At 39.7% G+C, this 26,043-nt stretch overlaps 1 protein-coding gene, 1 long non-coding RNA gene and 1 pseudogene across 7 annotated transcripts; 1 reads left to right on the top strand and 2 right to left on the bottom strand.

Moving 5' to 3' along the window:
• LOC101960208 (glycine N-acyltransferase) lies at window positions 1-12,569 on the bottom strand. 5 transcript variants are annotated; one of them, XM_078045972.1, is made up of 6 exons: window positions 12,316-12,564; window positions 8,549-8,645; window positions 5,795-5,902; window positions 2,969-3,095; window positions 1,425-1,596; window positions 1-1,049 (listed from the first exon to the last, which is right to left on the bottom strand). In XM_078045972.1, exons 2-6 carry the CDS (start codon window positions 8,624-8,626, stop codon window positions 647-649), a joined length of 888 nt encoding a protein of 295 aa, XP_077902098.1. In that variant the 5' UTR covers window positions 8,627-8,645; window positions 12,316-12,564; the 3' UTR covers window positions 1-646. The 5 variants fall into 5 exon arrangements, with proteins under 5 accessions (XP_077902098.1, XP_021586296.1, XP_077902101.1 ...); XM_021730621.3 differs by having other exon boundaries at window positions 12,368-12,562; XM_078045975.1 differs by lacking the exon at window positions 5,795-5,902 and having other exon boundaries at window positions 12,316-12,569.
• On the bottom strand, window positions 3,064-5,401 carry LOC110598769 (RING finger protein 11 pseudogene; annotated as a pseudogene).
• Window positions 8,176-25,916, top strand: LOC120889559 (uncharacterized). 2 transcript variants are annotated; one of them, XR_013437556.1, is made up of 6 exons: window positions 8,176-8,413; window positions 8,534-8,715; window positions 9,178-9,284; window positions 17,288-18,120; window positions 20,551-20,634; window positions 23,688-25,916. It is a non-coding gene; the product is annotated as an uncharacterized LOC120889559 (long non-coding RNA). The 2 variants fall into 2 exon arrangements; XR_013437557.1 differs by lacking the exons at window positions 20,551-20,634; window positions 23,688-25,916 and adding an exon at window positions 19,454-20,524 and having other exon boundaries at window positions 8,177-8,413.
• The last annotated feature ends 127 nt before the right edge of the window (window positions 25,917-26,043 follow it).

Raw genomic sequence — 26,043 nt, 5'->3', positions numbered from 1 at the left:
TTGTATAATCAAGGGTAAAAATCGCTTTATTACTTGATGGTTTCAGTGGGTTTGGGAAGCCACATTGGATCATTTTTCCTGGGGTGGGAGCTGGGAGAGGACAAGTTAAAGGACTTAGTCTTTTTTTTCTTAACAATTCTTCTTGCTATGTCATGTACATTGTGTTTAGCCTAACAGCCCCTATAATTTGTGTGGCATATATTTAATGTACCTGTAAAGCAGCAAACAGAGGAAAAGCTACTCTCTAAAGATCGAATGAAGAAAGCCCACTTGCTGATCGCTGAAGGAAAAGCCATAAACAGAAAGAGAAATAAGTCATAGCGGCCAGAAAATATCATCAAGGATCTTCCGACCCACTCGTTGCGAGTTCCAGAAAAAGTAATTTGGAACGTCATGTAGCTGATGAAGGATGCGGTGTGAAATCACAGGGGTTCAATACAGCAGCGACATTTTCTGCTTCTATCTGGGGAACCTAAGGGAAGTCCATGAGTGATTTGAGCCCAGGGACAGGAAAGTCCTGTCGACCCTTCACACTCCTTCTGCAGAGCCCAAACAGGAGCCCTGACTGCTGGTTCGGTGTATTCTTTCCTTCTTCCTGCCATTCACTCCAGACCCACCCAACACCGAGTTGTGTTCAGCGCCAGCTTCACATCGGCGAACAGAGCCACTGGTTCCAGGCACAAGACATGGGGATGTGTTGCAGGGTGTAGCTCATTTTTTGCATAGCTGTGTTGGTCCTGACTGTGTGGGAATAAACGGGAAACCCACGTTTGGCCATCTCCTGGGCCTGCATATAGACAGCATAGGTGACGAGGCCCTGGGTACGGTACTCGGGCAGGGTACCTCCCATTCGCGTTTCTCCAGTGTAGTCCATCAATGTCCAGGACACCGGGTTCCCCTCAGGCCCCAGCAAACAGGAGCTCGGGAAGGTCCGGATACAGCGCTCAATGAATTTCTGGCTTCTCTCATTGCCACCAAAATGCCAGAATTGATTCACCAAGGCAGCGTGGGGAATACCCAGGGAGGAGATTTTAAACTTCTCTTGGTTGCTATGGAGAGAAAGAAAAGCCCATGAGGATAAAGGTGTGCATTTGTTCTTACCTCCACAAGCTGGAGAGACGGAGAAGAGGACACAGCGAATGCAAGTCCTAGAGTAGGGAGAGCTTGTGGTGCCCGGGGACAGAGAGGAGGCCGGTGTGGCCGGAGGAAGCGAGCAAGAAGAACAAGCTCAGCAGCAGACCCAGGACTCACTCACTCGAGGTGGGGAGGAAGGTAGTCTGAGTTACTCTTCTTTAAAAGATGATTCTTACCACTTTATGGAACACTGATTGTTCCGAGGAAAGAGAGCAAGCAGGGCGAGAAGGCAGGACCCTGCTGAGAGGCAGAGGAATGAGCAGGGAGAGTTGGCATTTTATCACACTCACATGGCCTTGGGCTTGCCACCACCAGGTGATAAAGTCTTTGTATCCAGCAGGGAAGGGATTAGTTTCTTGATGGTCTCAGCGGCGATGAAGAGAATGTTCTCTGAGCGTTCGATTTTCAAAGATTTCTTAGCTGCAAGATTTTGTATTGCCTCGTTCAGGCTGGACTGGCAACCTAGACGGGTGTATGGGGAGAAGTAATGATGAAAACCCCTTCGAGAGTGAAGCTCTTCACGGGAGTAGGAAATGTCACATTTAGGGTCAGAAAACCATGGTCCTGGGCTTGGTGTTGCCACCATGTGAAGGGTCATCTAGTTTTAGGATTTTTGAAAACTTCCTGTTTTATGTAAATAAAAATAAGTCCAGGGACGAATTCATACATGGTCGTGTTGTCAGTGGTGATATCAAGATGGGAACAAAGTTTTCTAGGCTATATAATCATGTAGTTTTGATAATCAAAGAGTTATTAAAAAAAAAAACAATAGCCAACATCTACTGAGCCATGTTCCCAATGTGATGGATTATTTCCATAATAACACCATTTGAGCTCATCTCCTGGTATCAGTTCCCTGGAAGTGTTCGCTCCTGCACTGTGTCTGACATTTAATAAGTGACTTGCATCTACTAATGAAAAGAGCAAATTGAATGCAGAGAGGGCTTAAAGCACTTGTCCTTGGGGCTTTCCCTCTCTTTTGGATCTTGTTTATCTGGAGACCAACATTATAAAAGTAGCCTAGGCCGGCTTATAGGAGACACGTGCTTCTATCATGATGTCACTAGAGCCCAAAACCAGCACTGCAGGCAGCCAGAATAACCATTCAGACATGTAAAAGAGGCTAAAGCAACCATACCTCCCATCAACTCAGGGTGTGTGATATACCTAGAAGAGACCAGCAGAGAAACTACCTGGCAAAGCCCAGCTCAGATGGTTGATTCACTTACTTAGGAGCTTACTTATGCAGCAAAAATTAACTGACACATCTTGGTATTGTACTAAGCTCTTCTTATTCACAATCTCATTTTTTGTTTATTTGTTTATTATTTTTTTTTAGTGCTCTGTGCTGTACATACCATTATTCCTCTCATTTTTATATGTGAAGAATATAATCTTATGGAGAAGAAGTCACTTTGCTAGAGTCACGGAAACTATTAGGCAGATACCATCCTAGACAGCCTGATTCCAGAGGGCATACCGGGAGATTCTCTACGGCACAATGAATTGCTGTTCTGACTTCAGGAATGGGAGGTAGAACTCTGCTCTGACACCTGGTAAGCCCAGTAAGCCTAAGGGTTATCTGTGAAAGATGCCATAAATTCTGGATAATAGGAATTACATTTTGGTTGTCCAAATGAAACCTATTCTTTCCCATATTTGAGGATTTTTTGCACCTTTACAGGTATAGGGTCAAAAAACTGATGGCAAGTGAGGATCTGTTCTTTGAAGGAGAGATGTATGAACCACTTGGGGACTTGATCAGGACACAGCGGTGAGTCAGCTGATCAGGACTTGATCAGGACACAGTGGTGAGTCCATTTCTCTCACTTACTCTGAATCTGCAAATGCTGTTTCCAATTGATCACTTCTGGAGAACCAAGGAATTCCTGACAGTTCTGGGGATCCTTGGAGTAGACTTGGTAAGTATTGGTGTATTGATCAAGGTCATCTGTCATATCCTATTGTCATTGGGAAAAGGAGAAAGAACACATTCCTTATAATTAGTGATGGCAATGCTGATTTTTTTAAGTAACAAAACATTGCTCTTTTTATTGGTGCAATTGAATTATTTCTGAGTCATTTACATCATGAGATCAAGATCAGAGATTCAAATATTCAATTGGTGATGAAAAATTCCAGAACAATATTATTCTCTACCCTTATGTTACATTGATATTTCAAATCAAACATACAACCATTTACACAGTATTACTCTATACTCCAATCATTCTGATCAAAAAAGAAAAAGAAGCAATGAAGGAAAACTTCTGATGCAAAAATACAATTCAAATACTTGCAAAACTCACAGACTAAGAACATGACAGTATTAAATTTAATAAAGATAATGGGATTAATATTTCCACCCATATGTAATAAAATCATACTGGAAATGCTTTCTTTGAAAAATACCATAGTTAAATTTGTATTTTGAGAAAAACAAACAAGCCTCCTATTCAGAAAGATCCCTTCAAAGTATTAAACAACAGATAAAATTATTTGGAAAAAGGAGACAGAGGAAAATATTATCACAACGAGGGTAGAGTTAGAAAACTTTAAAAAAATTAGTTGGAAAATGCTACAAAAAATTCACTCATGAGTCAGCTATGACATTACTGACAAATTTTGTTGCTTAAGATTATATGTAGCCAGGCACGGTGGTGCACACCTATAATCCTGGAGGCCCTGGAGGCTGAGACAGGAGAATTGCTTGTTCAAAGCCAGCCTCAGTAACTCAGTGAGACCCTAAGCAACTCAACAAGACCCTGTCTCTAAATAAAATACAAAAACTGGTTGAGGATATGGTTCAGTGGTAAAGCGCAATTCCCCAGGACCTAAATAAATACATAGATAGATAGATAAATAAATTAATAAAATCTAAGATTATGAATTCCATTTTTAATAGAAAAAAAGAACTATACAAATAAACCTCAAACTATTCTTTTGTATGTGCCAGTGAATGTAGTTTTTAATAAAACTTGGACCTAAATACTAGTAACTTCAGAAAAGAATTTGGGTGGAGAGGAGAAGGTATTTCATTTAGGAAAAATAACCACTCTCTTTTTTCTAATATTCAACACACACAATTTAAACATACAGTGCTTCTGTAACACTTTAAAAAAATTCCTGTGTACTGAAGCAATAACAAGATCCAACTACAGTTACATTTTTAAACACTGGGTCAAGACTTTACATAAAAAACACCACTGTACTTTTCTCTCCTAAGTTCCTAAAATATTACATACTTTCCTCAACATCTGCAGCCATCCAGGAATTTTTAGGAAACTTATGCACGATCTTAAATCCTAATCCCTGATTCTTTGGGCTCAGTGACAAAAGATCAGAACCACCCAAAATGATGGCTCAGTGGAAGTCAGAGGAGAGACCCTGGCTCAGTCAGCCTCCTAGGTTGAAAGTAGCACTGTGTCAACTGGCTTCATGCAGGACGGGCACAGGGTGGTTCTCACCAACCAGTCAACTACACAGTCCAGGTAATGTGCATGCACAGCAGAAGCCTAACTGGTCTCTATAAGCAAGGTCCGTCGTACAGATCACACACTCCAGGATCTTTTGATCTCTCTCTTCCAGGGTCATAAATTCCATAAACTTGTTCCTGACGAGGTGGCAGTGGCTCCTGATCTGCCTCTGTCCCCTCCCCAAGGCTATTGGATAGGACTGAAACTCATAAAGCGGGGAGATAGCATCCGAGGTAGGGGATTGGAGGCACGTTCCCCATCTTCCTAAACTGAGGTGTGTGATCTCTTACCTGTGTGCTGTTCTGACAGTCTTCTCTGTATTTTCATATTCTTTTTGTTTTTATTTTGTATTCTTTTAATACTTTTCATTGGTTTTTTTAAGTTAGAGGTAAAATTATTCGTACTTATGTACAAGATGTTTCCAAGTACAATCACACATCACTTAGCAATAGGGATATGTTGTGAAAAATGCATTGTCAAGAGGGTTTGTTGTGCAAACCTTGTAGGTTATGTTTACACAGATGAAAATGGCTTAGCTGTGGTGGAGGTACTTTTGTGCAAAGATAGTCATTCAAATGAGTGTTTCTAGAGGGGGATGGTTGCTGGAGACACCTGTTCCACCATCTTGCTTCACCTAATCCCCTAGTTTTGGGAAATTTTAAAATAAGCATATGGATTTTTATCTTTGAATTATATTAACTATTTAGTTTTGTTAATTTTAGGTCTTTCCCTTAGCTGCATATGGAAACTCTAGCATTGAAACTTAGTGCTTTAGAGTTAACCTGACACATTGTGCTCTATCATATTTTCATAGTCCCACCCTTTTGATTATCTCTGGTGAGAACATATTCTTTCCATTCTTGGCCTGACAAAAAATATACTTACCTACAAAATCAAGTTTAGATGAAACCTCCAACCAAAAGTGTCTCTATCATTACTCTGAAGCCTCCTCCTGGAGCCTCGGTAGTAAAAGTTAAATCAATTTTACTTGAGCTATTTCTGTTCCATCGTATCTCACACTAAGTTGTAATCTTCCTGTTTATCGGTCTTTTCCTCCAGGATGTAACATTATTGAGAATGGGGACTTGTTTGACATCACCGTGATGGACTTCTGTATCTCTAGGTTTTACACGCTGCCAGATACGTAGTGGGCACACAGAAAATATGACCACCTGGCACCTTACCTGTTCCTGAGGGCGGATGACCACCGTATTGAAATCAGGCCATTTGTCTACTAAAGCCTTTCGGTTGAATGGGTTTCCATGGTTCATGTGAAATACAGTCCCATAAACCTGCAGGATTCCATGGAAGAGAGGTCAGATAACAGAAGGGAAAGGCAGAGTGTCCTGTTTGATCAGGACAAAGGTCACTCCTATACATTGTGACATTATGGAAGTCAAATGAGAATCTAGGTCAAACAATCTCCATCTTCTACTTTTTTAAACTTCAATTAATAGGAGCTTTTTCTTTCCATTAAATATTAATCATAGGTCATATAGCAAAAATATTTGCACAAATAAAATGAATGACTTTAGGAAAACCATCCTTTACTATAGGATTTAGTATCGTGTTTTTCCAAACTTTTCTTCTATTTATACACAAAGGCATACAATTATAAAAATGAAATTACTGATACTTGTTGTTTTGCCCACTGAACATATTATAGACATATTTTTAACCTGTTTTCAATTTTTTGCTTTCACACCTAATTCTTCCTGGAACATGCTTGCCCTGCCATGTTGTACAGGTTATAGGGAAAGAGGATGAAAGAGAGAGACCAGGACGAATGAGAGCAAAGCTGTAAACAGCTAAGTGTCCTTGTAGTTCTGAGGTTGGAGAAAGCAGTAGCAGATCAACACAGATCTCATGAAAGTTGTGAAGATAAGAGTTCAGCAGATATCAGCATGAAAGTCGGCTTGTGACCCAAGATCAAATGGGTGCAGTACACTTGATTGATTCCCAGGATGAAGAGACAATGGCCAAAACTATACCAGTATCCTACCCTGCTGCCACCGTTCACCCCATATGAACTACTGATGTTAGACCAAGGAAAAGAGAAGACATACAACATTTCTAAATTATTTAAAATTAAATGATTAGTTAAACTAAGTTGTAATTAACTAGACTTTTTTTTTCCCTACTGAACTCAGAACATAATGAGTGGAACACAGTGAGGCAGCTAGTACAATTTGAGTCATTTGGAGTTGATACCTGTACTTATTTATTATTAATATTTTTATATATTTTATATTAATAATGTTTATTATTTAATATGTAAAAGAATAGATAGACATTTTCTCAACTGGGTTTAAAGTAAGGATTGAGTGAGACCTGTAATATATATATATATATATAGTACTCAATCCTTTAAACCCAGTTGAGAAAATTCTCTCTCTCTCTCTCTCTATATATATATATATAGAGAGAGAGAGAGGTCATATATATATATATATGACCTGGCATACAAATATTATTGATTTCCATTCAGGGAGAATGTATTTATTTAATATACAACCAAAGTGGAATGCTATTCCTTCATAAGAAGTAAGGAGCCAAGCCAGCCCCCTCATCTCACCACTGCTCCAACAAAAGACCAATGGGAAACACCACGAATTTCCACAAAATGTTGAGTCCTACTACCACAAGAAATAGAGAAATTTAAATTACAAAATTCTATCCTAAAGCATTAAATAAAATTTTTTATCCTGGAATATTTTAAAAAATAGTCACTCATGAAAATATCTCAGGCTGGTGTCCATGGACTGTCTAACTGATGGAGTCTCCACAAAAATAATCCTGCTGGTCAGGCAAAGGCAGTTGAATATTAGGTAATATTGACTCTTATTAGCAGAGGCTGCCAAAAATGGGGGCCTTTCGTTTTGAGGGGTTCTTTTTAAGATTATTTTTAGATGAGTTGATTTGAAATAATTCTGGCGGTAATTAAAAAACAGGACCAGTTGTTTCATTAATTGATTTCTAATAAATGCATATATAATCTTCAAATAAAAATGCTGATATTTCTCTCTTTTTGTCAGAGGGGAATAACAAACCTGTTAGAAAAATGAGGAAATTTGATGTCCATCTAAAAACGTATGTATCTAATAGGAGTGTCTTATAAAGCAATACAAATCTAGAATTAATTTTCCTCTAAGTAGAGACGCGCGCGCGCGCACACACACACACACACACACACACACACACACACACACAGTTATACTTAGGCTCTGCTGGAGTAGCTCATTCCCCTTTCATTGCTAATGAAAAACACGGGCAAGAATCTAGATCTTGTAAGTTGCTCTTACATAGTTCTGGAAGTGAACATTTATATGTGTGTGTTTTTATTTAATTCAAGATTTCTGATCAATTTTTACTAGGTTAAGGGAGGTACTGGGAGCCAGGCCCAAATGGCTGAATAATACACATTCAGTTCAGAACAATTAGGAAATCCAGGTCAAAAGAGAAATCAGCCTGTTACTGATTTCCAAGAGACTCTGACGGTTAACCTCTCACCTGGCAAGTGTTCTTTTAAAGTGAACAAAGTTAAACATTAACATGCAATGTCACGTAAACGTTGGAGGAAAACTCGGAGAAAATCTCAAGTGTTGTTAAGGAATGTTCCTTGAAAAGGATCCAGGGGAGACATTTTTCAGCTGGCTCGGAATGAAAGGCAGTGTTTGGGCTCAGGAACACCTGTGTCCATGCCGTAGCTTTGTGACGCACTATTGGTGGCATAGGGAGCAGATCATCGAGCCCTCATTTTCTTACCCATAACATGGACATCATCGCGAATGTCTCGTAAAGAGGTAATAAAACTTAAGGGAGAGGAGATACAAAGCAGTGCCTGGCTCCAAAATGGGTGCAGCGTGAATGTGGGTCTCCTTTCCTCCCTTTCACGGCACGCTTCTCTTCCTTCCTCCCCACAGCAGTACCACTGTCACCTTTATGGATTCAGGAAGGCTCTTCCTCAGGGATTTCTCCAGGGTCTGCAGCATCTGGGCACCTTGCAGCGGGAACATCGTGGAGGACACCTTAGCCCTAGAGAGAGAACCGAGGAGCAGCCAGGAGTGAGAGGAGCTGGAGGAGATCCAGAAACGAGCGTAGCAAGGTCAGTGTTAATGGCCAAGTCTTTCTCCATCTTTGTCTCCTCCCTGAAGTCCTCACCAACCCCAAGGGGAGATAAAACTGGCAGGAAGCTGAGGGTCCCTTTCTTAATTTTTCATTTCCTTTTCTTACCCTTCGATTAATTCTACTCACCAGTTTCACTTTAAAGTAATAAGCACATTTTAAAAAATTACATACCACATCTTTTAAATTTTAGTTTCTATTGGTGATTCTCTTGGCCCCTCTAGTAACAAGCTGTGTAACCTTGGCAAAGTTACTCAACCTCTCCATTCCTTGGTTTCTTCAAAAGTAGTGGGGATAATAGCACTATCTCACTCAGAGAATTTTTGTGAAGATTAAATGAATGAATACACATGAAGTGTTTAGTAAAAGTCTTGGTAGAGGAGAAATTACTAGGTAAAAAAAAAACAGCATTTTTACAAATCTGACTTATTCCATTTAATAGGACTAACCTGAACATCACATTCTAACAACAAAAAAGAAAAAAAAACATGGAAAGAGGATGTGTCATTGTGTTCTGTAATGGAACGGTGATATCTGGAGCTCAGGAAAGTAAGTGCTAAACTCCTCCAGCGACTGGGACAGTTGAGGCTGGAGAATCACAAGTTCAAAAGCAGCCTCCGCAACTTTGTGAGGCCCCCAAACAACTTAGTGAGACCCTGCCTCAAAATAAAACATAAAATGTGCTGGGGATGTGGCTCAGTGGTTAAGCATCCCTGTGTTCAAACCTTGGTGTGTATATACTCACACACACACACACACACACACACACACACACCCCTGGCCAAGTGTGAGTTTCAAAAAACAGGAAGGGTCTTTTGCTTCTGAACAAGATAGGATCATGGGCCTGGCTATTTTCACACATGAACAATGACAACATCATCCCGGAGCTATTTCTTGATGACTGACTCCAATAATTGTGTATCAGAACAAAATTTAACACAAACTTTGTCAACTAAAAAGCATCTGATGAAAAAGTTGGAACACGTGAAGACACTGGTTTAGAGGAATGGTCTGGGGGAACAGAAAGCAGTAGAGAGGCAAAGAAGCAGGGTCGGCAATAACTTTCCTCCACAATCAGGAGAAATAGAACCTTCAGCGAAAACCTGTCTAGAGGAGATGCTTGGGACCTGGGGTCTCAAACTTTCCCCTATGGCAAAAGTCACCTGCCTCCTTCCCCTTGTGATAGTCATTGCAAATGACTGTCTTACCTGAAAAAATTATTAAAATAAACATTACCAGACCTAGAGCTCTTAGAACTAACAGATAAGGACATTAACTTAGCTTCTTGTGTTTAAGAAGAGAAAGAAATGCATAAGAATGGTGAGAAGCTAAATGAGATCTTATGGAAATAAAAAAACCCACTACATTTAAAATAAAAATTAGGCAGGATGTGATCAACAGTGGATTAGACAGTAAAGAAGAAAAGATTGATAAGTTAAAGGCACAGCCGTTGAAACTCTTCAAAAGGATACACAGGGGAATGGGAAAATGTGCACTGTTAAGATGTGGAGGACATTCAACAGAGAGAGAATAATAGTCTCTTCAACAAATGAGGCTGATTTTTATTGTTAAACAGTCAAGATGACTCAACTGATAGACCTGAGGAGCTGTCCCTTTCTGACTGTGGATGTCAGAGGAGAACTATCCTTCACTTTGCTTCTTCGTCTCTCTGCTGCTTTCTGCTCCTCAGATCATTCATCTAAAATAGTCCCTATTTCACTTTGGGTCACTTATGAATTTAAGAAAGCAAAAAAAGAGCAGCCTTTAAAACATAAGGTTTTCACAGAAAAGGAGCATCGGTGTGACCACAATCGAGTGAGACAAAAATTAATAAATTAATTAAAAGCCAAGGCCACTCCGTGCTCATGCTTGAAACATGAGGTCAGCCTTATCAGCAAAAACAGCCAGACATCCTCCCCGCAGTTATCATGTGACTCCTATACCCCTGTTCCTTTCCTCCTGCTGCAGGAATAAAAGGGTTAATTAGATTTGCCCTGCTCTGACAGGATCCCTGCCAGAGCAAAACCATGCTTCCTTGAATCCTCCCAAAGTCGCCCACCTCCAGCCACTCCTGCATGCTTGCTGTGAATGCACCACAGTTCCCCCAAAGTGTGCTCTTTTCCACATTGTGACAGACAACAAACCCAGTTTGTCAAGTGACAGGTGTGCTCCAGGGGGTCTTTGATTAGAAGCTTTCAACAAACTTCTTCACCTCCGAGCTCGGAGATGTTGATGCCTACAGGCTTGTTCTCTGTTCACTTGTACTTCCCAGGCCTCGGGGACATAACCCGCAGGACTATAACCCTCAGGACCACTCATTATGTAGAAAAGTACATGAGTATAAGATCCAAAGTATAATTTGATGTTAACTCTGTGGGGTGTCGTGCAACTCTATTTCTTGAACTGTTCAGTTTGGAATCACCCTCCCTCCAAGAATGTGGACACAAACTAAGAACCGAGCATCATGCTCATTAAATAAGATACACTGAAAAGTGCTAAAGCCTGTCACTGTCATCGGAGCCAACAGCCCTGGGTAATGGGTAATGTCAATGTCCTTGTGTGCAAACTTCAGAATCTTTGACCCTGCCAATCCCATAGTGGAAATTAATCCAAAGAAAACAATTTAGAAGAACAAAACTGCTCTAAATAGAATTTAGAGCACATAATAAATAAAATTCCAATGTCCAGAAGAGGGGAAATTAATGTTAAATATGATTTAGCAGGGCAATGCAATTCTAAGGTATGAAAATAATACACACAGGCATAATATATAATACATACAGGTATGGGAGAGTGTTAAAGTAAAATTAGAAAATTTAGGATATAAAACCTTTCATGTATGACATATACAGTATTAGCACAAATTTGAAAGACAATATAGATTGTGATAGTAACATTACAGGGGGAATATTTAAAGTCTGATTTGTTTGCTGTACAATTTAAATTAACAATCTGTTTATTTCCTTTCTGACTTTAAGCTCAATCTTCTTACCAGTCACAAGGAGAAAACTGCCTACCTTACAACGTAACCATAAGGATTCAATATGGTCATGTTTGTAGTGTCTCCCAATCTCTGGATATTCCATTCACCCACTTGCTTCTAGAAAGTCATCTAAATCTCTACTCATTCATTTATTAGATCAGGGCAGAAACCTCTAAGAATTCTGTCCTTTACAGAACAAATGCCAGATACACGTTTCTCAAGTTGAAGTTACTCCTTTTCCTTGGGCATATGCTCAACGTAACTCTGTATTAGCATTTGAATTTGGTTCACTTGAGAGGAAGGAACGCAAAAAAGCAAAGAGTATGTTTAAAAAACTCAAAACCATTATCATGTATACTTAAGATACACAAGATCTTATGGGATATATACCGATAGGAAGAAGGCTTACTAAAGCATACCCCATTCACGCCACATAATCACTCATCTGTTTGCATCTGACAAGAACAGCTAAAATAGATCCATTCAGCGTGACTCCCACATGCAGTACCACTTAATTGCTTTTAGCTCTCACATTGTACATCCGTCTCCACACTTGTTGATTCTACATGACTGCTACTTTTTGAGAGGAGTCCTTACCTGAAAAGATATCTTCACACAGTTTTCTTGTTAAACAGTCGAGATGACTTACCTGATAGACCTTCTCAGATGTAGCTAGGATTAGACTTCCGAGAGATGGAATTTCCCTCTGATGCAGTCAGTCCAGTGGACTCTGGAAGAGTGAGCGAGTTTGGATATGTCTCTTCCAGAAATTCCTGAGATGTAACACGGACCTTGCACTAAGCTGGCAAAGATTTCTGGATGTCAACCTCTAGTGGAAAACAACACTTCCCATCAGGGTTTCTTGTTGAAAAGTCATGCAAGGCTGGGGAGGTTAGCACGTGCCCTCTGAGCTTCTCTTCCTGAAACATCACATGCTCTTTGCCCCCACAGATCCCGCCATTTCTGTGTAAACCAAAGCTGTGTGGAAATCAAAACAGGCAGATCCTGGAAGCAGGGTCAGATTATGCAGGGAATGTGTCGAGTCCAGCTCCAACAGGGGGTCTCAGGATGGTGAGGAGTCTGCAAAAGGGGGATGGAGAAACAACACAGACACCAAAGTGAAGGTGCTGAATCCCCATCTTTACTTGTGAAGTTGATCATATATACTTTTCATTTTGGCAGGCTCACAGTACTTTGTGGTTACAAAACAGGAATCATTATTCAAAGAAACAAAATATTACGTAGCTACAATTAGATCAGAAGAATGTCTCTTGGCTTAGGCATAAGCAAGCATTTTTCCTTTCAATTCCCGTATTGCTTTGAGCTGTTTCCGCTTAGTTAGCTTTTAATAATAGTTAGAAATGTCCCAGACTCTTGGCCTATACCTTGACTATTCTTTCTTAACTTACTGACTAGAACCGGTGCCACGGTTATGGCAAGTGGTTAACTTGCTATTAATTGTAATCAAACAAGAGTAAGAGCACAAACCATTGTGCACAGGAACAAGAACAAGTTGCCCAGTACTAAGCACTAATCTGTCTTCTTAACATTAATTCTTCTTCTCTAGATTTTAATTTAATTTCTCAAAAACTTCCTTGACAGGAATACAGGGAGTTTTTCATTAAACATTAAAAATTTACGCTCCACAGCTGAATCGTTGCATTTAGAGCAAACAGATCTATTCTTTAGAAGTAGTTGCATTAATTGGGAAAGTCATGTTTTTTCCTTCATACTCAATGGTCCTATGAGAAGTCACAACTTTACTTATTAAAGGAATACAGAAACAAACCAGCCCATTCCCAGAAACACTGCGTTCCTCCAGAGGATGGACGCCTTGCACCATCCACCTCAGTAGGGCCTTGTCTTTGCCTGAGTTCAGGGGAGGGGCGCAGCAGGAATGCCCCCGTCCCTCCCTTTCAATTCTCAAATCTCTGCAGCAGAAACAATGTAGTGGGAAAGTATCAGTGAGGTCTGCTTTGCAGGATTCTTCTCTGGCCCTTTTTCTTACACATAGGCTGAAGAGGAAAGTACTTGCGTGGAGTTAGTAAAGCTGTTAGGGTCCTCCTTCTTTAGGATAAGCTGTGCCCTCTCTCTCCCCTTTTCAAGGCTGCTATTTAACATCCAGTCGTTCTGTGTTTTTTCTTCTTAGCCTGGTTGTTATAGAAAAGGAAAAACGACTTTGTGTGTTGAAATTAGACAGGAATTAAGTCCAGAGCCTTAGCACTTCCTCTGCCATCTTCAGAAGGGAAAGGAAGGTTCATAAAAAAGATAATTTGAGTCTCAACTCCACTGTGTGGAAATAACCAAGAAGGGAATTCTGACACCAAGCAGGTCCTTGTCCTCATCAACACTTTTCTAGGATGGTCAACAGTTTCACTGTGGATAGGAGAAAAGATTCTCTGACCAGAGGAACAGGGACAGGATTCAAAATAGTTTGTATGTTCCTTCAGTCAATGGATCTGTACCGTCTACGACTGCATAGATTTTTCTCTTGTCCCCTTTTGGAGTCCTGTCTCTTCCAGAACATCAGTTGTCCTTCTTGTCTCCTGTGTTTGAGGTCACTATGATTATCCGTTACTCTTTTGCCAATGCCAAAGTCCATTGAATCTGTTCTGTCACCATCAACAGAGTGGACCTCCCCTTTGCCAGAGCAGATTCATAATTCACAAAAGCTACCTGCAGTAGGAGAGTGTGGTCATCCTTTTCCCTAGTCCCAGAAATCAGACCCCTCCTCCTCTGTGTCCTTGTGTCTTCTGTGTCCACATTACTCAGGCCATCAGTCACTCAGAAGACAAAGAGGATATTTGCTGCCCTTGAAACTTGCACACTTCTCTCCATCTTTTCCAGTTGTTGCCCTCCCCGCTGTAAAAACAACAACAAAAAGCAAACAAACAAAAAAAAACATGTGTTAGCCAGGTGCAGTGACACAAGCTTGTAATTGTGTCAACTCTGGAGACTGAAGCAGGAAGATCACAAGTTCAAGGCCAGCTTCAGCAAATTAGCAAGACCTTGTCTCAAAATCAAAAAGGGCTGAGGTGCTCCGTGGTTAAGCGCCCCTGAGTTCAATGTCTGATACAAGCCGTTGCAAAAAAGGATGTGTTCTGTCAAGAATCTTTCCTTCTTTTCTTTAATTCTGTGGTTATTATACTTGCTGTGTTAATATGTGATCATAGACACAAATCTTGTCACACTGTTTGGGATCGGATACAAGGGAAAAGCCTCAGCATTGACTTTAACTGTTTTTTTGCTGGAATCTGAGTGAGGTGCTGAAACTGTTGGCAGAAGCACCCTAGCAAGTGGCTCATAGTGAGGATGAGATTCCAAATTAACAGGGTTAAGGTCTTGATACTTACTTAGGGTGCCTTGGGCCAATTATTTCACCATTCATTAGCTCCATTTCTGAATCAATAAAGGAAAGTAAATAATAGTGCAGTCATATGTCACTTAAAGATGGGATAAAGGTATTGGACGTTCAAACACATGGACTTCGATGTTCGGGGAACTAGAAATCTTCATCCTTGATTGGCACAGAAGAGCCAGATCCCTGCAAATGCAGAAAAGCCAGGGGTTTGACAGGGGAGTAATCAGCGTTAATGGAGCTTCAGGGTTTTTAATCTCTGGGTTTTGACATGACAAATGTTCTCAGTTACATCTAAGAACATCTCTTCTTCCAGCTTAAGAACAATGACTTCTTTTATATATTGCTTTTGAAAAAGATGCATTGTTGATTAAGGCTGGTGTCATATACCATGGCCTTGGTCCATTTGGGTTACTCTAATAAAATTACATGAACTGGATGTTTTTAATAACAAGCATTTATTTCTCACAGTTTGGGTGACTAGAAGTCTAAGATCAAGCAGCTGGCAGATTTGGTGTCTCAGGAGGGCCCACACCCTTGTTCATAGACCTTCATTTTCTTGTTGTTTCTATATATGGCAGAGAGAAGGAGAGAGCTCTCTGGGGCCTTTGAAGACACTAATCACGTTCAGGAGTGCTCTACCCTCATGACTAATTATCCCTCTCCACCCGGCTCTCTCCTAACACCATCACATTTGGGGTTAGGATTTCAACATATGGATTTTAGACAATGAAATTTAGTCCACCCTGTTTTCTTCTGTCCCTAAGATGCTGAACTTCTTTTCATTCTGTTAGGTATTATTCGTTGGTTTCAAAAGTTTGAATTTCTTTGTCATTTGACTAACAGTATCTCTAAAAGTGAAAACAGAGAAAAGGAAGCATTTTGAGGGAGAAGAGTTTCAGATGCTTAGATTGAGTTCCAGTGCTTACAGAAATAGAACTCTAGCAACCTTATCTTAGGGGTTAACCTGTAGCTGTCTGTTTTTAACCAGAAAATGGTAAGTTTTTACTAGAATACAGGGAATTTTTATAGAAGATACTTGATCAGAGCTCATTTTAGAAGCATCAGTTGCAAGTGACTAGCTAATAAGGTAACACTGTGTGACTTCCTGAAGGAGAGGAATGAGGGGCCATGAGAGCTAAAGACACTGGACCATGGGTCCAAGGGTTGGGCTTTTTGGAGGCTGCTAAATGAATTGGTTTGTTTTGCCTGAATCCAAACACTGATAGGAGAAGAATCCAGACTGCAAGCCGCTGAGATCAAAGGTGATGGTTTGGACACTCACTGGCAATAGTCCTTCTCCTTGTCTTCACACAGTGAGCAGCAAAATCCCTGAATTCCTGTCTTCTCTCTACCAAGGGAATATTTGGGGCACCCATTCAAAATCCTGCTTTTCATGGGGCTGCCCCAGGGATGGGCTTCTGTGTCACCTGTGCTAGTGGGATTGGCATACTCCAAGTACCTGGGAAGCTGCTGAGAATAAATATGTCTGAAATACCACACATTCACCTACAGGAGCCCCTCCCTCTATATCAGCATGACATATTTGGGGAAATGCACAACCTCAGCTATTCCCTAGGAAAGAATAATGAGACACAGGTCCAGCTTTCAGATGTTTTGAGGGGTTTGCCTGAGACACTGGATTCTGCCTTGTTTGTCCTGGATCCTGGGTAGGACCCAGCATGTTCTATACCTGGGAGCCACTGACCAAAAGAGCTGGTCACTGTGCTGCGGCTCAGAGCACCAACAGCAGACAGATATCAGAGAAGGCCAGAGATTGCAAACTCTGAGGAAAACTGACAAATTCTCCTAACTAGGAATTTATATGAATAAGCACAAAGAAAATACACAGAAAAGGTTTGATTGCTCAGCCCCCCACCGCCACCTCCTCAAATCTCTAGTCAGGGTGATTGACAAAGGTTTTCTTCTGCAAGAAGCCTGGGCATAAAAACTGAGAGAAGTGGCTGGTTTTTTTTTTTCAAATGCATAGACATAAACACAAAGTCTCAACAAATATAAAGTGACAGGAAATGGGACCAAAAAAAAAAAAAAAAAAAAAAACCTCTCTAGAATTGATTCTGACAAAATGGAGGTATATGTGTTTTCTGTCAAAGAATCCAAAAATAACTGCCTATTAGTCAGATTTTCATCATTCTGAAAAAAATACCTGAGAAAATCAACTTGAAGTTTTATTTTGGCTTGCAATTGTAGAAGTTTCAGTTCAAGGGGGCTTAGCCCATCAGTGGTGAGGCAGAACCTCATGGTGGCGAGCACAAGGCAGAGCAGAGCTGGTCATCTCATGGCAGCCAGGAAGGAGAGAGAGAAAGAGCCTCGGGACAAAATACATCCTTCAAAGGTAGGCTTTGATGGGTCCTGTGACCCATCTCATTCAACAAGGCTGCCTCCTAAAGTTTAGCACCACCACCTCTCAATAGCACCACCACCTGGGGACCAACCCGTCAGCACATGAGCCTTTAGGGACAGTCCAGATCCAGACTGTAACACTGAAGCCAGATTTAAAGTTAGGTAGTCAGTGTAGTTAAGTAAATCGGGTCTAATACCATATCGAGTGAAATCTAAAATGGAGGCCATGCTGAGAATGATTCTGGGAAACGCAGGACAACTCATGGAATGTTAATGAAGTCCCAGAAAGGCCCTAGGCCAAAGTCCACCCCAAAGAAATGTTAACGGAACCCAAGGTACAGCCCCAGCAGATTTGAAGATAGCCCATCCCAAAGAAGTGTTAATGAAGTCCTTCCTGCCCAGATTACCTGTGTCCCACCCCTCGGGCCTTCCCACCTACATTCCATCACCAAAACTATAAAAAGGGGAGACAACCGCACTTCCACAGATTCCACCTCTTGGGTCCCCTTCTTCCTCCGGGAGAAGTCTTTTCTGCTGTCCTTTAATAAACTTCTACTTTCCATTCTGGCCTTGCCTCAGCGTGCTTCTTTGGTGTTATTCTTCAACATCAGGGAAGCAAGGACTCGTCACCGGTCAACAGCAGTAACATTGGAGGTCCCAGACCGAGATTCTACACCGAGGTAAGTGCATGCACCCCATGTCTGTTTGAGGTGCATCTTTCTCTCTCTTTCTTTCTGGAGGGTAAGGTGGGCACCCGACGGCTACTTAAACGCAATTAGTGCAGCCGCCACTCTTCAAGACTCGGGTGAGAGGTTTCCTGGCCTAGGCAGCTCTCAATCACCTGTTCAATACAGAGCAGGCATGTTGGGTTCTGCCAAAGCCGCTTCCAACTTTTCTGTCTGGGCCTGGAGAGCAATTGGTGTGAGTATACAGTGTCCGGAATCCTGATCTGCCTCGGATGCGTGGAGGTGGAGGAAGGAGTTTGGAACAACTGTGGAATCCAGGTCTGGGCTACACTCAGACGTATTCCTAAGGTTCCTTTCTCTTGAGCCCCCTCCCGACAGCCCTCAGGGGTATCTAGGGTGATCGGTAGATGAATGGCACTGAGGGAAAGCCCCAATCACATTTGCCTCCATATGGGTTACACAACACTCCCAACCTCACATCCATTCCTCCTGGATGCTCCCCTTTCTTCGCAGGTCAGAAATGTTAGCAATTCAGGTTGCAGGACTGAGAAAGGCATGGGATAATTAGCAAAATCTGCCCAGGTTCCCTAAGGTGCATAGGTAACTTTCACTAGTCTGTTTTACTGCCCCAATGTTTAAAATGTGCTGTGTTCTTTAAGCTGCTAGAGAGGCATTTTTAGAATCAACTCCTCCGCTAATCTGCTACCTTACAACCAGTAGATATCCCTTAACCCTTAGGCGATTCCTTTAGTCTACGGAGCAAAGGCAACAAAAGAGTGCATGATTCTCTTTTGCAATGGGTTCTTAGTGGCCGGGAGGATAAGCAGTAATGCCCTTAAGTCTGAATCCTCCCAGGGTCTCTGACACAGGGCAAACTGAGACCCTAGCACTTTGCTAAAGGGGACCAGAAACCCCTTGGCAAAGAAAGGCGGGAGATGGGTTTTCTGGACCATTTAGAAAGCTCAAGCTTAGGGAGACGTCCCTAATGAGAACAGTTTTCTCCAGCACAGGGCACGGGCACCTGAGTCCTGTATTCTTCTCACTCAGATAGGATCTTCTCTCTCCAAAATGCCAGGTGCACCACTAGCCTGTGTATTGAAAAATTGGAATAGATTTGACCCTCAGACGCTCAAGAAAAAGCAACTCATTTTCTTGGCCTGGCCTCAATGCAAACTCTCTGATGGAGAAACCTGGCCACCAGAGGGAAATATCAATTTTAATACAATTTTACAGTTTGATAAAATTTACAAAAAAAAGGAAATGTTGTGTGGTGCCGTATGTTCAGGTTTTCTTTGCTCTAAGGGAAAATCCTAAATTATGCCAACAGTGTAGAGTACACTTACCAATGATGTCTGCCATGAAGAGAAAAAATCTTGGGGACTCACTGAGGAAAAGAATCAGGAGGACCCACAAAATCTCCATCTGCTGGCCTCTCTGCGTCTGCTCCAACAGGCAAGCCAAATATATTACCTCTCCAGGAGATGCCAGGAAAATTTGGGCCAATCAAAGTACATACCCCCTTCCCCCTTCAAGACCTAAGGCAGATAAAAACTGACTCTACTGGAAAATTAGGAGATATGCCAGATTGCCTGGGATTGGATCTATCCAAAGGAGCTAATCCTGTAAGTAAAAGGAGAGACTGAGGGACTCCCAGCAGCTGCCAAAGCCATTTTCGCTTTGGGGAAATTCCTCATTCCTTCTCTGCACTGTTAGGATTACTCCACTTCTGTCTACTTAAAAAGAAGGGGACACTGAATGCAGTAACACTGAGACCTTTGATTTTACACCTCTAGTTGCCCCTATGTGAGAACATCTGGTCCACTTGTGGGGAAATCTATGGTGCCACTAATGTAGAAGTCACAATTAAATGGGAGTTCGAAACCTGGGGAGACTTTTCCCTTATCTGGTCTTTTTTAAAGGTTATTATAGATTGTTTCTTGGGGATGATCTTGGCTGAATGTGTATCTAAAAGATGATTTTTTATTATAACAATCTGGTATCTAAATGAGTTTGAAGCATTGCATAATCTTGCAGTTAAAAGTTGGGGTTAAGTAATTGTTTAGTTTGTGATTTCAGATAATTCATGCCAGAGAACTTAAATACTTAGGATAGAAAATTAAAAGAACTCTACTTCCAAGTTGGCAAGTAACTCCCAATCATTTAGTTTTATTTTTTCATCAATTTTTGAACTGGGTAGCCTGAGAAGATTTCACTAGGATACCAGTGCATTAACGTGGGCAAGGATAGTAAATTATGATATGGTATCTGTTCCCCTCAGTGTGTAAGATTCAGGAAAAGAAAGTGTTGGATTGGGACGTTGGCCTGCCTTATTGAAATGACATTAAATATCAACAGTCTAAAAATTTTTAAAGCTTAATTTTAGATATACATAGTAGTGTGTGGTTCTTTTTAAATTTTTTTCAGGTGATATAATGTAACTTAATACTACTTTAGGAACTTCAGAACAAAGGAAGTGACTTAATGATCCTAAAGAAATTTCTTCTGATGGTAAGATCCTATTTTCAGTTTTGTGTGAGCAAGTTTTTCTAGTGTAAGAAAATGTAAAGGTATAAAATTTTGTAAATTGTATCTTAAACTTGTATCATAATTTTCAACATCCAAACCTGAAAATTGTGACTTATGGTTAAAATGCCTTAGGCATGAGGCTTCTCCTCAGAATTCCAGTTTTTCTTGCTCCTCCAGACCTCAGGATTTAAGTTGAAATGCAAATAGAAGAAGCCTGGAGCTCAGTAGGAGACAGATCTGAGGCGCAAGGGAAAAAAAAAAAAAGAGTAAAAGTGTCTTTTTATGGGAACTCAAACTGGACCAAACCAAAAAGTAAATTGTATGGCATTTATTAATTACTGGCCGGTCAATTTTTTTTCTAGGACTTTTGCCTTTTCTTAGATTCTATTTTTTTTTTTTTAGCTCATGATTTTGATCCTACAGACAAGTTAATGTTTTTCTGATAAGTTCTATTTTTGACCAACTGGAGTTTTTTTTAAAAAAACATTGCAATGAGATTTCACCTGAGAAAAAGCTGCAAGGCCTTTACTATTGTGTTATGTGTTACACTTGTGTTACGTGTTGTATGTCAGTATGTCTGTATGTGTGTATGTCCATATATCATGCAGTGATATGACAATTGATAGATATATGAGGAGCGCTCATGAAAAATTAAAAAAATGAATCCAAATATCTTTGATTCACATGATTCAAATGGCTCAATTTAAATTTGGTAAATAGATGAAAGAAAAGATGTCTTTAAAATTAAGCTTATAAGTTTTTCTAGGTGTTCAAAAATAAAACCTAATAAAATGTTGATGTCTATGAAATAATCTGCTTAAATTAAAAAATTTACAAGTATTGTTTCAAAATGTGAACAGAAGGAGGTTAACAGATGAAAAAGAGAAACTAGAAGTTTCTAGGTATGGATTTAATAGAGAGAAAATGTGTTTCTGGATAAGAGTCTATATGATTAAGTAATTAAGAGGGTTTAAGTAAGTGATAAAGAAGGTCTGTGTAAGTTGGTCATATGTGTAAGTTTTTGAGCAAGTAATCTTAAAGAAATTAAACAGCTGGTTAAACAAGTGCTGTTTTAGAGAATTGTGCTATGTTATTTCTTTAAAAGCTAAACTTGGTTAATATAGAAACATTAATGTAATTGTGGTGCTATTAATGTGTAAGGAAGAAGCTTTAGAAAGAGCATTACATCAAGCTGTGTTCTAAAGTTGTATGGTAATTTGAGGCTTAAAAACATGTTGGAGATTTATTTATATCATTTGTGTTCTATAACTGGACTTGTTATCAATAAGATGTGTAAAGTTCTATGTTACTTTTTACACTAAGATACAATTTAAATTATTTTTAAGTTAATGAGAGCCTAATCTATGTAAAAGTTTTATTGCAAAACACAAAAGTACTTTTTTACTTTTCTACAAAAGGTTAAAAGCTTTCATCTTTTCTTTAATTCATATTTTAGATGTGATATTATATTGTGTTAGCTAATATTCATGTAAACTTGAGCAACAATTTATGTAGGCTTTAGAAAATGATGTCTAAAAAGCAAAGATAAATTTCAGAACTACAGTATTTAAGATTTATGAAGAACCCCGCCTTACTTGAGATAAGGCTCTATGTCCCATCTCACTACATGTGAAAGTGACTATGAAAGGAGGAGATCAGATTTCAGTACATTTAAAGTTGTGTCCAAAACTTGGTTTTTGTCATGATTATCAGGATCTCAAACAGGGGATTATAATGTATAACTCCACCAAAATTCAAGGTAGCTATTATAGGAACTAAATATGTTTTTACTCTTGATAATTTTATTTTGTAGTTTTCTTATAAATGATCTAAAGATTGCCTGTTAATGTCTTGCAGAGGTACTGATTTAAGAACACACAACCTGGGTTAATTTAAGATGAGGAGTTATCACCTACAGGATAGAGAGATAGACATTAAAGCCCAGTACTCTTAATATAAGGCTGTTGAAACTTATTTGCTGGATGTTTAAGATTAAGTTTTAAAATTAAAGTTAAATTAAAAGGGCCAAAAAATACCAATATTTGGCTCTTGTCAGTTTGAATCCAGGGAACAGGGGACTTCTCCAAGAGCTTTGCAACTCTGGGCCACATAACCTCCCGATCAGGGAGATTAATGAGACCACTGGAGGACAGAAAGCCAATCAGTGCATTTGCTATGAAGAGGAGGGTCATCAAAGAAGGAAGATATCCCTGATGCTTCCTAGGGAAGCCACATGGTCAAGCAAGGCCTGGACCCATCCTAGCGCAAATGCCACTAGCAGCGCAAATGGCACTAGCGGAACTGAGAAGCTGCGGTAAAGTTCCCCCAGGACTCCCAGGGAAACTCAGCTGACTGTTAACAATAGATAGAAACAAAAGTCAGTTTGACTTGCTTCATCTTAAACAGTTAGCAAAGACAGTCAAAGCCAAAACATAACTAACTATTCCTGGGAATTTTAAAGGATAATAATAGTTAAATGTAACTTCCAAGAATAAGTAAACTGGAGGCTGCAAAAGAGATTCTCAGACAGAAATGCCTGATAACTATCCAAAAGGAACTGCCAGAGTAGTTTTTAGTTTGAGGCCTTCAGATATTCCTAACCTACACAGGTAGGCTTGGTGTTTACTAGTATGATTATCCAGCCCTAAGTAACAGAATTAAAGATTTCTCTATTAGACACAGAGGTCATACTAGTAAAAGAATTTTGCATAATCAGATGACATTAAATTATTAAACTGTATCTTAAGGAAAATGACATCTGTAACCCTAAAAGTTAAATATTGTATTTACATTCCTGACAATTCTGACAATGTGACAAATATTCTTAAAGATTTACATGCTCAGATAGAAGCCATGTCCTCAGCAACTTTGTCATGGAAACAATATCTTAACTCTTGGTTCTCTGTTACTTCCTGGTGGAAAACATTGTTAGTCTCTCTCTTTGGCATCATACTCATTGGCATATTCCTGTGCCGTGGCATTTATTGCTGCATCAATCTGGTTCCAGTACTAATAAATTCTTATTTCTCTTATAGACCACCCATCACTCACATGGCCCTCCAGCCTATTACTTCTCAATCCGACTTTTATCATGGACCACTCGATAGACCCAATTTTTAAAGGGAACTCCAAACTGCTTGCCCCACACCGTCCCTTTTCAGCCTGAAGAAGCCAGAAGGATCTTTGCCCCCTTTCCTTACAGCAGTAAGAAGCCCAAATTAGAGGGGGGAATGAAGCCAGATTTAAAGTTAGATAGTCAGTGTAGTTAAGTAAATCAATTTATTTCTTTTAGGGTGTTTGTATTTCTTTCCCCCTGCTAACTTTGGGTTTAGTTTGTTCTTCTTTTCTAATTCCTTGAGGTATAACATTAGACTATTTAGTTGGGTTTGTTCTTTTTATGAAAAACATTTTTGCTATCATCTTCCCTCTTAGAACTGCTTCTACCAAACTTAATGGGATGTAGCATGTAGTTGTAGCTTGCTTTCTTACCCATTCATCCACTCCGTGTTTGGATGGGGATATTTGATCCATTTGTATTCAAGGTTATTACTGAAAAGTAAGAACTTCTTATTGTTGTTTTATTTGATTTCTGATTGTTTTTCTCATCTTTTCTTCCTTGCTTCCACTCTTATTGTCTAACTTTGTGATTTGATAATATCCTATAGTGCTAATTGTGATTACTCTCTCTTTATTGGTCCTATAGCTGCTGTAGTTTGTGATCATTAGGAGGTTTGCAGAAAACATCTTATGCTTTTATTCTCTATTTTTAAAATTTGCTCAAATTAGTTATACATGACAGTAGAATGCATTTTTAGACATTGTACACAAATGAAGCATAACTTCTCATTCCTCTGGCTGTACATGGTGCTGAGCCACACCAGTAGTGTACTCATACACATATATGGGGTATGATGTCTGTCTCATTCTACTGTTCTTCCCATCTGCACTGTCCCAACCCTCCCCTCTGCACATCTTATGCTGTTAATGGCTATTTACAGCTGATAACAACTAGTCTTCTGTCACTTACAAAAACTCTAGACTTTTATTCTACTTCCCACAGTTAATGTTCTTGATGTTACAAACAGCATCTTTTAACATTGTATATTCCTTAACAACACACTGTAGTTGGTTTTTTTCTTGATTTTTATGTCTCAACATTCATACATAGATAGGTGTAGAATCTACACATCACAAATACATTATTGAAGTATTGAGGAATTCACTGGGTATCTACTTCTAATTGTGAGTTTTACTTTTATATGTACACATAGTAATGATTATTACCTCTTCGCTTCTGCTTAAAAGCACTACATGGTTATATTCCATTTGTTAATGTTTTATATCAAAATGATACTATATGGTTAAGCTTTATATTTTTGTATGCATGAATTTTCAATGTGTTAAAATGTATTTGTATTTAAAGTGTATCGATCACTTTGCTTGTTATTTTTCAAAGCGCAGCACTGAAAATATACATCTTAAATATTGTAAATTGTTTCTCATATTTCTCTAACATTTTTTACATTTAACTTCACATATTGTAGGAGTTATTTTCTCAGCTTACAAAATGTTCCCCTACTCTTGTCATCAACTCAAGACCTATTGAACATCAAAATTCAGTTTTGATGGAATACCTGCTTGCAAGTCTTTTTATCCTTTCCCTACAACCTCTGAAATCACTGATTTTAATCAACTTTGAATCAGAACTACTTCTTGGTCTAAAGTATAATCTCACCACCCTAGGTAAAGCCAACTGCCTTAGAATGCTACAGAGGATTATGTAAGGTAATGTTTGCATGGCATGTGTACACTTTGTGGCAAATAAATGTCACCTGAGCCAACATGCTCCTTTCAGGTGCCATTACAGTCTCTGGCTCCCACCCACTGATAGCAAGCTCCCAAATCTCTTCATGTTTATTCATCAATACAGACTCAGACCTGGCTTCATCCATTCAAAAATTCCTGACAGATCTAGCATACTGCCCTATACATAGCAGTTATCTGAAAGTGGATTTTCCAATAGAAGAATTTCATTTACCTCTGGAAAAATTCTCAGCCCAAATGAGCCCAGAAATTCTTATCCACATCCAACAGGAGTATTTTGTTCATCCTGCCTCAATAAGGAGATAAAGGAGATGAGGGGTCTCAGATCATTGATTCTCCTTTGTTCTCTGTCTTCTCATTCAGGCTCTGCAAAGTTCTGAAGGGAAAGACCAGAGGCAGCAGACTGTTCCAGAGCATGAAATAAATCCTCCAAAGATGCACGTTTTGAAAGGTGCTTTGGTCTTTTTTCCCAGAAATGCAGTGCTGAGGTTCCTGATAGAACACACACACACACACACACCAAACTGTGCAAACTTCTGAGATCTGAGTGTGAGGTCAAGCCTCACA

The sequence above is a fragment of the Ictidomys tridecemlineatus genome, chromosome 4, assembly GCF_052094955.1.
Source record: "Ictidomys tridecemlineatus isolate mIctTri1 chromosome 4, mIctTri1.hap1, whole genome shotgun sequence".
Taxonomy (NCBI): Eukaryota; Metazoa; Chordata; class Mammalia; order Rodentia; family Sciuridae; genus Ictidomys; species Ictidomys tridecemlineatus.
Note: the sequence above shows the minus strand (reverse complement) of the source record. Positions and strands in the feature narration are given on the sequence as shown.

Coding starts and splice junctions, on each gene's coding strand:
- LOC101960208 (XM_078045972.1), bottom strand. CDS start 8,626: ATGTTCCCGCTGCAAGGTGCCCAGATGCTGCAGACCCTGGAGAAATCC. Junction 1,597..2,968: donor ACAGCATTTGCAGATTCAGA/GTAAGTGAGAGA, acceptor ACACCCGTCTAG/GTTGCCAGTCCAGCCTGAAC. Junction 1,050..1,424: donor GGTGGCAAGCCCAAGGCCAT/GTGAGTGTGATA, acceptor TTCTCTCCATAG/CAACCAAGAGAAGTTTAAAA.